Source organism: Phyllobates terribilis, unplaced genomic scaffold, assembly GCF_046119375.1.
Source record: "Phyllobates terribilis strain yellow unplaced genomic scaffold, ASM4611937v1 Scaffold_2__4_contigs__length_985480577, whole genome shotgun sequence".
Classification (NCBI taxonomy): domain Eukaryota; kingdom Metazoa; phylum Chordata; class Amphibia; order Anura; family Dendrobatidae; genus Phyllobates; species Phyllobates terribilis.
In genome coordinates, this window is record NW_027362762.1 from 182,760,761 (window position 1) to 182,777,582 (window position 16,822).

General features: G+C 42.4%; 1 protein-coding gene across 1 annotated transcript in view; it reads left to right on the top strand.

Annotated features, from left to right (window-relative positions):
* The window catches only part of STAT6 (signal transducer and activator of transcription 6), a 202,675-nt gene that overhangs the window by 151,728 nt on the left and 34,125 nt on the right, over positions 1 to 16,822 (top strand). Inside the window, exons 13-15 of the mRNA XM_073663346.1 lie at positions 3,979 to 4,185; positions 6,338 to 6,432; positions 13,074 to 13,210. Of these exons, the coding sequence (XP_073519447.1) occupies positions 3,979 to 4,185; positions 6,338 to 6,432; positions 13,074 to 13,210 (439 nt within the window). The remainder of the gene's footprint in view (positions 1 to 3,978; positions 4,186 to 6,337; positions 6,433 to 13,073; positions 13,211 to 16,822) is intronic.

Here is a 16,822-nt window from a genome sequence, read left to right on the forward strand (position 1 = left end):
AGAATGACCGAAACGACGGATGTCTCCCAGTACAACAAAAAAAGGAGAACACCCAGCAGAAGAGGATGTATGGTTGTTAAGAGCAAATTCAGCCAGTGGCAGAAACTCAGACCACCCCTCTTGATTGTCAGCCACAAAACAACGCAAAAACTGTTCAACATCCTGGTTCTCTCTTTCTGTCTGTCCATTAGACTCAGGATGATAACCAGATGAAAATGACAAATGGACTCCCAACCTGTCACAAAAGGCACGCCAAAAAACGAGCCACGAACTGAGGTCCCCTATCGGAAACAATGTCGGTAGGAACGCCATGGAGCCTGACAATTTCTTTAACAAAAGCCTTAGCGAGTGTCTTGGCGCAGGGCAGTTTGATGAAGGGAACCAAGTGACACATCTTGCTAAAACGGTCCACGACCACCCAGATAACAGTGAAACCCTCAGAGGCAGGAAGGTCAGTAATAAAATCAATAGCAAGATGCGTCCAAGGAGCACTAGGAACCTCCAGAGGGCAAAGCAACCCCGCAGCAGGAGCATGTGAAGACTTAGATCTAGCACACACAGTACATTGACGCACCCACTTAATGACTTCCTTCTGCCACCCAGGCCACCAAAAACTGCGACCTACAAGTCTCTTAGTCTCCGAAATTCCTGGATGACCTGCCAACCGAGACTCATGACACTCCACAAACAAATCTCTCCTAAAGTTCCTAGGCACAAACAACCTCCCATGGGGAGTGTTAGATGGGGCATCCTCCTGGGCTTTCAGAATCCCATCTTCCAAAACGGAGTCCAATGCTGCTATCACAACACCTTCCTGTAAAATGCTCTCCTCCTCCTCGGTACCAACCATGGGAGAAAAACTGCGAGATAAAGCATCAGCTTTTACATTCTTGGTACCCGGAATGTAAGTAACGGAAAAATTAAACCGCAAAAAAAAAAGTGCCCACCTAGCTTGATGGGCATTCAAGCGCTTGGCAGCATCAAGATAGATCAGATTTTTATGATCAGTGAAAACCTGAATGGGAAATTTAGCACCTTCCAAGAGATGACGCCAATGTTCAAATGAGAGTTTAATCGCCAGCAATTCCCGATTACCGACATCGTAATTAAGTTCGGTCTCAGAAAATTTTTTTGAAAAAAAGGCACAGGGATGTACTCCATCCTTGTTTTCCTGAGACAAAACAGCACCGACCCCCACCGAAGAAGCATCAACCTCGACCAAAAAAGGCTTGGTCTCATCAGGCTGCACAAGGATGGGGGCAGAACTGAACCTCTCCTTGAGATACACAAAAGGTTCAATGGCCTCAGTAGTCCACTGGACTGTATTCGCACCTTTCCTGGTGAGATCGGTCAGCGGCTTAACAATTATAGGAAAATTCTTAATGAATTTTCTGTAATAATTGGCAAAACCAAAAAATCTCTGTATTGGTTTCAAACCAATAGGCCTAGGCCATTCCTGAACCACCTGAACCTTCACCGGGTCCATCTCAAATCCCTCGCTGGAGATAACGTAGCCCAAAAAACTAATTCTCTGCACAGCGAACCCACATTCTCCAGCTTAGCAAAAAGTGAATTGTCACTTAACAACTGCAATACCTCATGTACGCTCTGCCAATGAGACTCCAGATCCGGCGCAAAAATCAAAATGTCATCCAAATACACCACCACATTCTTACCGATCAACGGTCTTAGGATGTCATTAATAAGGTTCTGAAAAAACGCTGGTGCGTTGGTAAGACCAAAGGGCATAACCAGATTCTCAAAATGACCCACTGGAGTGTTAAAAGCAGTTTTCCACTCATCACCTTCCTTCATACGCAACAAATTGTATGCCCCCCGGAGATCAATCTTAGAGAACCACTTGGCCCCCACTAACTGGTTGAACAAGTCAGGAATTAAAGGCAGTGGGTAGGAATTGCGTATTGTAATTTTATTAATTTCGCGAAAGTCCTGACATGGACGTAAACCGCCGTCCTTTTTTTTTTACAAAAAAGAATCCAACAGCCACAGGTGACTTAGAAGGTTTAATGTGACCGGCGGCCAAGCTTGTCTGTATGTATTCCTCCAAGGCCTTTCTCTCAGGGATAGTAAGATTAAATAAGCGACTCTTGGGAAGAGTTGCTCCAGGGACAAACTCAATAGTACAATCATAGTCCCTATGAGGAGTCAAAACTTGCGACTCCTCCTCAGAAAAAACCCTTCCAAAAATCCTGAATAGGTACATGTAATTCCCCTCTTTCCACAGCAGCAATGCGACCGTTGCAACATCTATCATAACACTTAGGACTCCAAGACTTAATTTCATTGGTAGACCAGTCCAGTACAGGATTGTGCAATTTTAACCAGGGTAACCCCAAAACCACTGGAGCAGGCAAATTATTTAATACCGCCAAATCCAAATTCTCTTGGTGGATACCATTAATGGTGAGGGGAAATTCAAAAACCTTGTGAGTAATACCTTTCAAGGGAGAGCCATCAACAGCAACCACAGAAATAGGAGATGACAAAAGTTTGGATTCTAATTTAAATTTTTCCAAAAAACCTCATCAATCACATTGAGTGTAGAACCACAATCCACAAATACCCGAAACTCAATCAACTCCTCCTGAAATGAGGTGCTTCCAGAAAGAAATACTCCTTTTGAGTTTAAACAAGCTATGCGGGAGTAACTGACCTTTTTTTTTTTCTTTGTTCAAACGAAGCACACAGTTCTTAATAAAGTGGTCAGATTTACCACAATAAAAACACAATCCTTTAGCAAACCTGCGGTCTTTTTCCTGAGAGTAGGGTGACATCGCCCCAATTTCCATCGGTTCTCCATCCTCCGAACAGACCCTCTGAAAACTAGGAGCTGCCATAGCAGTAGATTTCTCTTCATTACTCCTAGCACGCAGTCTCCTGTCCACACGTATGGCTAATTGCATTGCCTTCCCAAAACCTGGAACCTTGCAGGAGGCAATCAGCAGATCCTTAACCCTTTCACCTAGACCATCAAGAAACAAACATTTTAATGCTGAGTCATTCCATTCCACTTCAGCCGACCATCTTCTGAAGTATGTACAATAATTTTCCACATTACCTGATCCCTGCTTCAAACGTCTTAATTCAGTTTCAGCAGATGAGACTCGATCAGGATCATCATACAACAACCCCATAGCAGAAAAAAAATCTTCCACAGATCTAAAACACGGATCATTAGGTTGTAGAGAAAAGGCCCATCCCTGTGGTTCTTTGCGCAAAAGTGACATTATAAACCCAATGCGCTGTGATTCATTCCCCGAGGATCTGGGTCTTAAACGAAAATATAATAAACAAGCGTTTTTAAAAGGAAAAAAAATCTTGCCGTTTACCATAAAAAAAATCTGGCAGTCCTACCTTCGGTTCGACAAAATGCGCACCAGAACATTTACTCACGTGTTGCTGGAGCTCGGCCACCTCCAAAGACAGTCCCTGCAGGCGTTGAGCCAACTCCTGAACCGACACCATGCTGAAATCAGGATTTCTTTCCTTAGCGTGTTTTATTTTTGGGCTGGACTTACTGTTATGAACTGCTACAAACACTAAGGAAAGATAGGAAAACTGTCCCTACAATAGGACTAAGCTGATTCCCTACGATGCAGCGGGGGACCTGTTCCTTGTGAACAGACCCGCCTAAGTCCTCTGCTAGTCTGAACGCAGACCTATAGATATAAGGGAAGAGTCCCTACAAGAACTAAGGACTGGGATATAGTTGGACACCTCCTAGCAGAAATTGTAGCAGAGCAAAGACAAACAAACAGAAGTACTAGTGGTCAAAAGACCAAGCAAACTACAGAGTAAGGTACAAGGCACCATCATTCGGCCGAGAGCCATCTAATATGTATGGAAGGCTTTGCTGTAGATTGCAATTGTACCGCTCATCATCTTTGTAATTTCCAAATTATGTAACCAGAAGGTCAATTATATGTAGCTCACTCTTTGTACTGTTATCATTGACAGGCAAGACAACCCTTTTATGTACAAGAGAAAGTGCCTTGGAGAAAGATGTGTACCACCTTGAATATGAAATTCATGTCTGAGGTGGGAACAAAACATGAGCTGTCGAAGGATCATTTCTGGTTTCTTGCTCAGAAGATCTTTGGAGACAATTGCCTTGGCTATGATGATCTAAAAGAGCGCCAGGTATCCTGGACCCAGTTTAACAAGGTAATAATTAATGTAAAAATCATATTGATATGGTTACATTTTTTTAGATCATTTAGTGAAAAAGGAGAACTGCGACCTATTATAAAATACTATATTGATGTTAATATATGATTTATGTATGATCGCTTTGTCTTTGGTGTTTTTACTAATAACAAATGAATATTGCATGAAGTAGTTAAAAACGTATCTTGGTTGGATCCAGTGTAAAGAAACAGGTGAAACTGAATATTGCAATGTTGGGTGCCTTTTGGTCCCCCAATTCTGAAATGCATGTGTTCAATATGGTTGTGATGACAGCATCACATAGATCATCACAGATGGAAAACAATAAACTTGGGCCCCGATTCATCAAAGCAATTTCGCCAGAATTCTGGTGTAAATTGCTTTGAAAAGTTGCAAGATTTTGGCACAACTCAGAGTTGCACAAAAGTCTTATGATTTTTGTTGTTTTCACACCAGGTTCTACAATTTTCTCCCATTTTGGCGGAGCTGGGGCATGACACCACAACTTGTCTAATTCATCATGAGCTGTGACATTCTCTATGTCACAAATCGTACTCCAGTCTTCGACTAAGATTTCTGGCATAGCCACATGTCAGATACTCCTGCTTCATGAAACAGGAGCGTCTGACTCCAACATGCCCCATCATTAAAACCAACGAGAAAATCGCCGGTCTTGATGAATGAGGGCATTGGTATTTTTCTCCTTTCTTTTTTTTTTACTTGATATGTCAGAATAGATCTGAAATTGAAATTGATTGTGGTTGCAAAGTAGTTTTGATCTCACTTTGTGCTGTTCGTCATGGCTTTTGTGTATAACACAAGCTATGACACTGTCAGCTGAGCCCTGTCAAGGATCTAACCTATGCCCAACATACCCCAATGACCTATTGATTTATCAATAAAAGCACAACGTGTTGCTTTTTTCTTCTGATGGAGGTTCATAGTTCATGTATGTACAGAGCCTAAACTGGTAGCAAGAAAGTGATCCAATAGTATCCTGATGCAGATATTCTGTCAAAAGTGTGAAATGTAGCTTTCCATCAATTACTGTGTCCTGTCATAGGTGGAGCACTACATATTAGTATACAATGACAGACAATGGGGCAGGTTTGTGAAACTGTCTGAAAGACAAATTGTCCTTGTTATGCATATCAACCAATCACAGTGGAGCTTTAATTTTTTAAGATCAGAACACAAAATGAAACCTGTTTAGTGGTTGGTTTAGACAACAAAGGCAGTTTTTCTTTTAAACAGCTTCATAAATCTCCCTCTTTATCCATCAATTCATAGTAAATAGTATTATTACGATGCAGTGTAGGCAGGATGGACATTTTTCTGTAGTCTATTCTATAACCGTAGCTTATAGTTATGTTCTTCTAAAGGTATATGTATGTCTCTTCTCATAGACACCAGCATATCTGTTGAGTTTTTGCCATAGAAAGACACTTCTGGAAAACATTGCAGATGTTTTTCCTGAAGCATCTTCTTTTTATTGTCTTTTTTTCTTCGGCTTTGCCTCTGGCATCTATTTTTTATTATCTATTAGTGATGTTACTCGAGATTTACGAGCATGCTCAGGTGTTTTAAAAGTATCTTCAGTGTGCTTGGGTGTTATGTTTTAGTCAATCCGTGCTCATGATTTGCGACTGTTTGACAGCTTTAATACATGTGAGTAATGCCTATTTAGGCATTCCTCACATGTATTAAAGCTGCCACTCGCAAATCATGAACACTGGTGTGACTAAAACATAACACCCAAGCCCACTGAAGATACTCGGCGAGCACCCAAGCATGCTCGCAGAAAGGGTTAACAGAACATACTCGCTCAACACTATTATCTATATATAAAGTACTAAGCGGCTTGAAGAATGGTCAGGTCACTTCTTTTAACCAATTGGCATATTTCGGACATAAAAAGATGCTTCAGGGCAAAAGTTGCTGACATTCTCTGAAGAGTCTTCATTGGGCAAATCTCAGCAGAAACCTCAGCATCTAAAAGACGCAGCACACATACCCTAAGGCTCTGTTCTCATGATGAGCTTTTGGAGTGTTTTTTGATGCTGTATATTTTTGCTGCGTCAAAAATGCAACCTCTTACAGTTCCAGCAAAGTGGATGGAAATTATAGAAATCTCAATTCTGTATTTCAGGAGCCACTTCGGGAAAGAAACTTTACATTTTGGCAGTGGTTTGATGGAGTAGTGGACCTCACTAAAAAACACTTGAAAGATTACTGGTCAGACGGGTAAGAAACATTGACAAAATCAGGTTCAAAATGTTGTCACAGAGGTTTGGACGTACTCTTGGATGCCATCTTTCTTTACTAGTAAACAATAACATATTCCTCAAAATGTCAAAATAAACTCTATCATTTTGTTAAAGAAGCTGTCCCATCAGAGACAACCCTTTTATATTACTCCTGCTCCTGGCAATCGTATGATTCACAGGTCCAGCTCCTGATACCCAGACTTTTCCCCTGCAGTGGCCTTAAAGGGGTGTTCCCATCTCCAAGTTCCTATCCCAATATGTAGTAGGTGTAATAATAATAATATTAGCAAATACCTCCAATTGAAATGTAGTATAGTATTTTTGATTCGCTATATCTCTTTCCTCATGTGCAGGCATTGCAGGACCTTAGGTATCCACGGTTACGACCACTAGCTGCTAGCTAACTGTCACTTTATCAGTGGACGTAACCATGGATACCTAAGGTCCTGCAATGCCTGCACATGAGGAAAGAGACATAGCGAATCAAAAATACTATACTACATTTCTAATTGGAGGTATTTGTTAATAGTATTATTATTATTATTACACCTACTGCATATTGGGATAGGATCTTGGAGATGGGAACACCTCTTTAATACACTGCTCAAAAAAATAAAGGGAACACTCAAATAACTCATCCTAGATCTGAATGAATGAAATATTCTCATTGAATACTTTGTTCTGTACAAAGTTGAATTTGCTGACAACAAAATCACACAAAAATCATCAATGGAAATCAAATTTATTAACCAATGGAGGCCTGGATTTAGAGTCACCCCCAAAATTAAAGTGGAAAAACACACTACAGGCTGATCCAACTTTGATGTAATGTCCTTAAAACAAGTCAAAATGAGGCTCAGTATTGTGTGTGGCCTCCACGTGCCTGTATAACCTCCCTACAATGCTTGGGCATGCACCTGATGAGGTTGCGGATGGTCTCCTGTGGGATCTCCTCCCAGACCTGGACTAAAGCATCCACCAACTCCTGGACAGTCTGTGGTGCAACGTGACGTTGGTGGATGGAGCGAGACATGATGTCCCAGATGTGCTCAATTGGATTCAGGTCTGGGGAACGGGTGGGCCAGTCCATAGCTTCAATGCCTTCATCTTGCAGGAACTGCTGACACACTCCAGCCACATGAGGTCTGGCATTGTCCTGCATTAGGAGGAACCCAGGGCCAACCGAACCAGCATATGGTCTCACAAGGGGTCTGAGGATCTCATCTCGGTACCTAATGGCAGTTAGGCTACCTCTGGCGAGCACATGGAGGGCTGTGCGGCCCTCCAAAGAAATTCCACCCCACACCATTACTGAACCACTGTCAAACCAGTCATGCTGAAGGATGTTGCAGGCAGCAGATCACTCTCCACGGCGTCTCCAGACTCTGTCACGTCTGTCACATGTGCTCAGTGTGAACCTGCTTTCATCTGTGAAGAGCACAGTGCTCCAGTGGCGACTTTGCCAATCCTGGTGTTCTGTGGCAAATGCCAAGCGTCCTGCACGGTGTTGGGCTGTGAGCACAACCCCCATCTGTGGATGTCAGGCCCTCATACCACCCTCATGGAGTCGGTTTCTAACCGTTTGTGCAGGCACATGCAAATTTGTGGCCACCTGGAGGTCATTTTGCAGGGCTCTGGCAGTGCTTCTCCTGTTCCTCCTTGCAGAAAGGAGGAGGTAACAGTCCTGCTGCTGGGTTGTTGCCCTCCTACGGCCCCCTCCACATCTCCTGGTATCTGCTCCATGCTTTGGACACTGTTGACAGACACATCTACCCTTCTTGCCACATCTCGCACGGATGTGCCATCCTGGATGAACTGCACTACCTGAGCAACTTCTGTGGGTTGTACTGTAGACAACGCCTCATGCTACTGTACCTCTAGGGGTGAGAGCAATGGCAAAATGAAAAAGCAACCAAAACAACAGACAAAAAGGATGAGAACAGAGAAATGGTCTGTGGTCACCTCCTGCAGAACCACTCCTTTATAGAGGGTATCTTGCTAATTGCCTATCATTTCTACCAGTTGTCTGTTCCTTTTGCACAACAGCAGGAGAAATTGATTCACAATCCGTGTTGCTTCATAACTGGACAGGTAGATTTCACAGAAGTGTTATTGGCTTGGAGTTACATTGTGTTGTTTAAGTGTTCCCTTTATTTTTTTGAGCAGTGTACATGGATAGGTCGTGAGTGGAGACACTCAGTTGACGAGACATCCATGAAATATAATTGGTCATCTGGATATGGATTGCAAATCAATTATAATATAAACTATGTGCAGAGTTTGCACATCTATACTATATGAATTCAATGTTATGCACATCAGCATTGTATTTTATGTTGGATGTCACATTTCTGTGCCGACAGACCCCAGTGGCGTGTTATGTGCCATGTGTTGCATTGGGTTATGCTGTGGTGTCCATTGTTTTGCCACAAAAAAATAGCTCTGTATGATGATGTCTGTGTTGGTGCCTTTTATGCAGAACCCAATAAGGGTAGGTACAGTGAATTCATATAGTTACAATTCCTGAGATCAAAATTTGAGACCAAACAATAAACATGAACATTAAAGATGCCCTCCCACTCACCTACCTCTGCCTTCTGGTATCCAGCACCGTTCTGGTCCTCTTTTCAGTGACGTCACCGCTCTTCAGATTATCTGAGTCACACTGCACTCTGCATGACCTAAAAGTGGCTTTTACATTGTAAATCAATGGAGTGGCAGAACAAGGCTCATATAGACTTGCATTATAAAAGAGACATTCAGCTCACTCATAGAATGAGCTGGATAGTCTGAAGAGCGGTGACGTATCTGAGAAGAGGACCAGAACGGTGCTGGATACTGGAGAAGGCAGAGGTAGGTGAGTATATTAACACACACACACTACACTACATAAATATATTCACATATTTAGTAAAAAAAGGCATCTTTAACAGGCACCTGTGTGTAAAAAAGATATGAAAAAAATATTTCATTCAAGAATTAAATCATGTAAATACTAAACAAAACCTTAGAAACTTAATTGGGGATTGTAGTACTCCTGTTCTACCGATACGTCAAGAACGGATGGAATTTTAATTGTATAGTTTACTCCTCATTGCCGAGATATCCTAAGCAAAGAGTACATATTACAAGCTCTTTCCACTAAAGCTTGCAAGCGCTGCTCTGAAGCTGGCCATATCGTTGTGCCCACCACTGGTTTAGGTACCCTTATGATCCTCCCAATTAAACTTGTAAACTTGCTGTCCTGGATGTTGGGTTTTTTTTTGCTTAAATAAATTTTTCAGCTTGTTTCAAAAAAAAAAAAAAAAAAAATCACCTCATCTAATTTGCCCTATGAAAAAAACAAAAGACACCTATCATAAAATATGTTTATGTACTGTATTTAAAGAGACTTTGTTTTGTTCCATGACTCATCATAGGCTCGAGTCACTTGAAAAATCCCAAAGTTATATTGCTGTTTTATTCAACAATGAATCAACCATGAATGGCTTTCGTAATACAGTACTATCATTAAGTTTTAGTCAAAAACTCCAAAGTCTAAAACCATATTGGGAGTTCAAGGGTAATCCTTAACACAAGTCAAAAAAAGACAAAAAAGCAAGTTACCAGTCAGTACCCAAATAATACAATATTTGGCACTTGACATAACCTCTAACAAACTTAAATACTGAACCAGGACCTATCTGTCAAGCAAGCCAGGTATGTTACAATAAAATGTATATCCAATGAACAGGGACAAAAAGAATTGATGTAATCCTGAGATATACAGTGGGTACGGAAAGTATTCAGACCCCTTTAAATTTTTCACTCTTTGTTTCATTGCAGCCATTTGGTAAATTCTGAAAAGTTATTTTTTTTCTCATTAAAGTACACTCTGCACCCCATCTTGCCTGAAAAAAAATAGAAATGTAGAAATTTTTGCAAATTTATTAAAAAATAAAAACTGAAATATCACATGGTCCTAAGTATTCAGACCCTTTGCTCAGACACTCATATTTAAGTCACATGCGATTTATTTCCTTGTGATCCTTTTTGAGATGGTTCTACTCCTTCATTGGAGTCCAGCTGTGTTTAATTAAACTGATCGGACTTGATTTGGAAAGGCACACACCTGTCTATATAAGACCTCAGTGCTTGTAAGAGGGTGACCAGGACAGTCATGCGCCTCTTCTCTCTTACTGCACATATTGCTGTACTCTGTGTTTATATAGGAGTATGTATGTGACCTAATGTCTGGTGTGTTAGTTATAGGGTCAGTATAGGTTAGATATAGATAGAGTATTAGATCAGAACTGGGTACAGTGCAGTGGTGGGCACAATAGTTTAGGATAGAAACAGTTAGTGTGTTTAGCAATAGCTCCAGTGTAGGAGGAGCCAAGGTAGTTAACAGGAGGTTAGTGACTGCAGCAGGGTAGTAACGGTGAAGTCTGCCCAGCAACCGAACGAGGATTGGTGATTGGTCCAGTCAAAAGGGGGAGGAGTTTGGGCCAGGTCAGAGTAACGTTTTTTCCTGTCAGTCAGTTAGTTAGAGTTTGAGGGAGAGATGTGAAGAGCAGTAGTTGGAGGTCCAGGGGACACAGAAGCGCGTTCGGTCCAGCAGCAGAGGAATTTTAGTCAGGAACTCTGAAACAGACTTTCCCTTAGCGTTCGGGGCCTACGGTCCACAGGAGCGAGCAGAGCGGCTTGTCTCAAAATTCTTCCCAAGAGGGGAAGTCGAACGGGGAACAGTACAGAGGAGACAATACAAGACTCTTAAAACTGTGAGCGTCTCAGAGGCCAAAGAGGTCGACTATGAAGCTCAGGACAAACGGACGGTGAATATTAAAATATGCCGTGCAATGAACTGTGAAACTAGAAAAGGATGTACCCAATACTGCATGTCCCCTCATGTTGAAGATGGACTGTTAAGTAAAGTTCTTTTTTATAAAATGGAGTGGAAGACCCCTATTGTGTGTACGGCAGTTCCTGATGTGAAAAAACCGAAGACAGCCGATATCTGCGACCAAAACGCGAGTGCTCTGCACCACACGCACAGCACAGAAGAATTGGGACATTTGTCTTTGTCAGGGAGCCAGGGTGTAGAAACACAAGAACAGTTCCACGCCACTACTACCACCCTGCACCCCTCACACAGCTCACAGTGCATGTCAGACCAAATGAGAATCATAAGCTCAAAGGAACTGCCCAAGGAGCTCAGAGACAGAATTGTGGCAAGGCACAGATCTGGCCAAGGTTACAAAAGAATTTTTGAATTACTCAAGGTTCCTAATAGCACAGTGGCCTCCATAATCCTTAAATAGAAGAAGTTTGGGACCACCAGAAGTCTTCCTAGACCTGGCCGTCCAGCCAAACTGAGCAGTTGTGGGAGAAGAGCCTTGGTGAGAGAGGTAAAGAAGAACCCCAAGATCACTGTGTCTGAGCTCCAGAGATGCAGTAGGTAGATGGGAGAAAGTTTCACAAAGTCAACTATCACTGCAGCCCTCCACCAGTCAGGCCTTTATGGCAGAGTGGCCAGATGGAAGCCTCTCCTCAGTTGCAAGACATATGAAAGCCCGCATAGAGTTTGCTCTAAAACACACGAAGGACTCCCAAACTATGAGAAATAAGATTCTCTGGTCTGATGAGACGAAGATAGAACTTTTTGGTGATAATTCTAAGCGGTAAGTGTGGAGAAAACCAGGTACTGCTCATCACCTGCCTAATACAATCCCAACAGTGAAACATGGTGGTGGCAACATGGTGCTATGGGGGTGTTTTTCAGCTGCAGGGACAGGACGACTGGTTGCAATTGAAGGAAACATGAATGCGGCCAAGTACAGAGATATCCTGAATTAAAACCTCTTCCAGAGTGCTCTGGACCTCAGACTCGGCTGAAGGTTCACCTTCCAACAAGACAATGACCCTAAGCACACAGCTAAAATAACAAAGGAGTGGCTTCAGAACAACTCTGTGACCATTCTTGACTGGCCCAGCCAGAGCCTTGACCTAAACCCAATTGAGCATCACTGGAGAGACCTGAAAATGGCTGTGCACCAACGTTCACCATCTAACCTGACGGAACTGGAGAGGATCTGCAACGAAGAATGGCAGAGGATCCCCAAATCCAGGTGTGAAAAACTTGTTGCATCATTCTCAAGAAGACTCATGGCTGTACTAGCTCAAAAGGGTGCTTCTACTCAATACTGATCAAAGGGCCTGAATACTTATGATCATGTGATATTTCAGTTTTTCTTTTTTAATAAATTTGCAAAAAATTCTACATTTCTGTTTTTTCAGTCAAGATGGGGTGCAGAGTGTACTTTAATGAGAAAAAAAATTAACTTTTTAGAATTTACCAAATGGCTGCAATGAAACAAAGTGAAAAATGTAAAGGGGTCTGAATACTTTCCGTTCCCACTGTACATGCATTCTGTATATGAAGAATGGAGAATTTATTTTTTGCTTATAGATTAGTAGTGTAAACAGGATAAAAAATACAGTGATTCAGACTGTAACATTAGAGAGCAGTTTACAGCTGTACCTCTGTTACTAAGTGTGTATTCTTGGGAAATATGTGCATGAGGTCCTGTATTTGCTGAGTATGATTAACATGGCTCCATTAATTTCCTTTTGTTCCAGCTTAATAATGGGATTTGTCAGTAAGCAGTATGTTCACAAGCTTCTCAGCGTGGAGCCGAGTGGTACATTTCTCTTGCGGTTTAGTGACTCAGAAATTGGTGGCATCACAATTGCGCATGTCTTTCGTGGAGAGGATGGTAAATTCAGTTTCTATCATAATTTGTATAATAAAATAGTACACTAACTGCTTAAAGGGTTGGTCCTAAACAAAAAATAATCTATTCAATGTCATAATTTAATCTTTTTTTCTACTATACTTTAATTAAAAATTCTAGATTTACATACAGGGAAGAGGAGGCCATATTTCAGAAACAGAGAGACGCAGGAATAAAAGAAAGACAATGCCAGATTCATGAGAACAGCGATATTTTGACCAGCTAAAAAAAATTACATGATTATGGCAAATGTCAAGTCCTCTTTATTTAGCAGTGACTTTGTGATATACGATAGCTAAAAGAGTAGGAATGCTTCTTAGGCTACGTTCACACAATGAGTATCTGATGAGCTTTTGATATTAACGATTTTCTGCAGTTTTATTGCACCTTTTTGGAAAATTACGGTTACTTGCGTTTTTTTCGTGCGTTTTTTTACATGCAATTTTATCGCTGTTTTGACTGCAGCTTTTGTCTCTTTTTGGTATGTTGTGTTTTAAATAAAGCTGTTTTGTTTATGATTTTTCCTGCTACTTAGCTTTGACAAAACTTTATAGATACAGTTATGTGCGGATTACATGCGCTAAATATGCATATGCGATTATTACCTGCGGATTTTTCATATGTAATGTAATTCTTTAGGGAAAATCTGCACATAAAACTCAGCGTACCCGCAAAGGAAACTGACATGTTGTGGATTTTAAACACTTCCGCAGGTCAGTTTACATTGCGTAAAAAAAGAAGCTCAGCTATAAATCCCATTCACTTTGCTGGAACTGTAAGATGCTGCGATTTTGATTCAACGAAATTACATAGCATAAAAAAACTCACCAAAAACTCATTGAGGGAACTTAAGTTACCCATGTAAGAATAACAAAATGAAACAATGAAATACTTATGGCCTTTTAGGCTGTGTGCCCACGATGCGTTTTTTAAGCGTTTCTGCAGCGGCAAAAATTCTGCAGAAATGCTTAAAAAACGCTTGGTAGAAGGCCTGCCATGTTCCCCAATGATGATCCGCATATGCTGTGCACATGCTGCTGAAATTTCCGCTGCGGATTATCATTGCGGACAAAAACGAAGCACTACCAATTATTTTGCGGTAGTGCTGCGTTTTCGCCGCCATTGACTTGCATTAGAACGCATGGATTACGCATCACTGTATATGTAGATGCGCATTCCATGCGTTCTAATGTGCGGATGGTACCCAGGTCTAGAGGAGAGGAGACTCTCCTCCGGACCTGGGTGCCTTTGAAAACTGTAAAAAAAGAATAAAATAAAAAATAAATATATACTTACCCTCTGGCAGCCCGCGGTGCGCTCCTCCTTGCTTGGCTGCAGTTCGCGATGGACTGAAGGACCCGCGCTGACGTCAGAGTCATGTGACGGGTCACGCGACGCTGACGTCGGCAGGTCCCTCAGTGTACCGCTGCCGGCAGCCGGGACGGTGAAGCAAGACAGCGCGGGCCATCGGAGGGTAAGTATATATTTATTTTTTTTATTTTTAACCATTCTCTCGGGTCACACTATGTAAATCCATGCCTTTTGCATGGATTTATATAGTGTGACCAAGCTGACAAGCACTTTCCAAGTGATGCTAAAATCGCTTGGAAAGCACTTGTCAACCCGCATGTGGAAATGCAAGTGAAGAACGCTTCACATCCGCATGTCCCTGGCAGGAAAACGCATGTACAATCCGCATGCGATTTTTTAATGAGGCATGTCACCATTATTTTCTCTGGGAATAATATGGAGTTGAGCAAAAAAATGAATGTGCAATGTGCCCCAATGGTTCCATAAAACTTGGAGAGTGCAAGGTTAGGGCAGCCGTAATCAGCAAGAGGTCTCATTAAAAAAATATTGATATTTGTATTCCCTTGTAAGATACGCCATCACTTTATGATCAGTGGGGGTCTGACCTCTGCGGTTCCCTGATCCTTATAATCATATTCATTATGACTAGTGGCAGCGTTCCATATGCCACAAATATTACTCCAGACCCCGCCTAGAGTAAGATTTGTGGCCAGGCTCACACCATATGTCAGAAACTCCTGATTCATTAAAAGGCTTCCCCGTTTTAATGAGAATAACGCCGGTCTTAATGAATAGGGGCCTATGTCTTCTTACGGATATGTTCCCACAAGGAGCTTTTGGTAAGTTTTTGATGTTACAGGATTTCTGCAGCATTTCTGAACCTATTATATAAATTAGGATACTTGGGTTTTTTCATTGCATTTTTGTCTCTTTTTGATGTGCCTTGCTGTAAACAAAACTGCTTTGTTTTCTATACTTCCCTTAATTTTGGCTTTGACAAAGCTTTTTTGCTACAGTAATGTGGGGAATACATGCATTTGTAATGCGTTTCCGCAGCGGAAACGTACTAAAAACCCATGTACATTTTTTACCTTTGGATTTTCTGCAACTTATGCAAGTCTATGGGAAAAATCTGCACATAAAATTCAGAGTACCCGCAAGAGAAATTGACATGTTGCGGATTTGAAACACGCACCGCAGGTCAGTTAACGCGAAGTAAAAAAAAATCACAGTGGGCAGGAGATTTCTATAAATCCCATCCACTTTGTTGGAACTGTAAGACGCTGCGATTCCCACAATTAGTTTTTGCTGAGTGTTTGATGTTGCAGACATTCTGCAGCATTTCTGCACCTACGGTATTAAGTAAAAAGGTTACTTGCATTTTTTATGCAACGTGAAAAACTCACCAAAAGCTCATTGTGAGAACGTAGCCTAAGACGCTGCATTTTTGATGCAGCGAAAATACACAGTTTCAAATGTGGCACCCCAGGGGTCTGGTTTCCACAGTAACGGCAATGTTATGTCTGAGAGCAGGTGGGAGGTCTCTTGGTCAGGAATCCTATGCATGCCACACCTCCTGCCCAGTCCTGGGAGGGGAAGGACTTCCCCGATATAAACCTGGGGCTGAGGCAGGGTTAGAGAGTTGAGAGGGAGAGTTCAGCCAGGAGGGCTGACAGGGAGCTGTGGCTCCGGCTGGGCCCAGCTCCTGGGCCATGCCAGAAGTAGAGAAGAGAAGCAGCATAGGAAGAAACAACAGGAGCTCTGTGGGAGCAGTGTTACAAAGAGTCAGGGGCTGGCAGCTGCAGAGCTCGCCCTGACTGAGAAGATTTCTTACCGGACCCGGAGTCCGAGGCTGTGGGGACTAACTCCTACCCAGCAGCAGAATCCGTCAGGCAGGGGATTTCAGGTCCTCTGGCCAAGAAACCCGAAGGCACGGTCACACGCATGGGACCAGCACCGCCGTCGTGGAGCGGAAGCTACTAGAAGGCCCCGAGTCACCGGCCATACGGGTGTGCACCACACGGTACACTCAGGGACGTGGGCTACTTATACTCGCTTCTAGCAAGGTAGCCAGAAGAGTATCGTTAGTTTGGGAGGCCTACAACTCCGCCTGGCCAGGGGAGATCCCATCTGCTCAAGGACTGACCAGGCCCCAACCGCTAGCCAGTACTCCGGGAGGGTCTATCCTTGTCACCAGTAAAGACCCTGAACTACACCGCATCGTCTCTGAGTGGTTCCTGCTACCCCCATCATCCACGTCGGCTGCCCTGAGGCCATACCCCT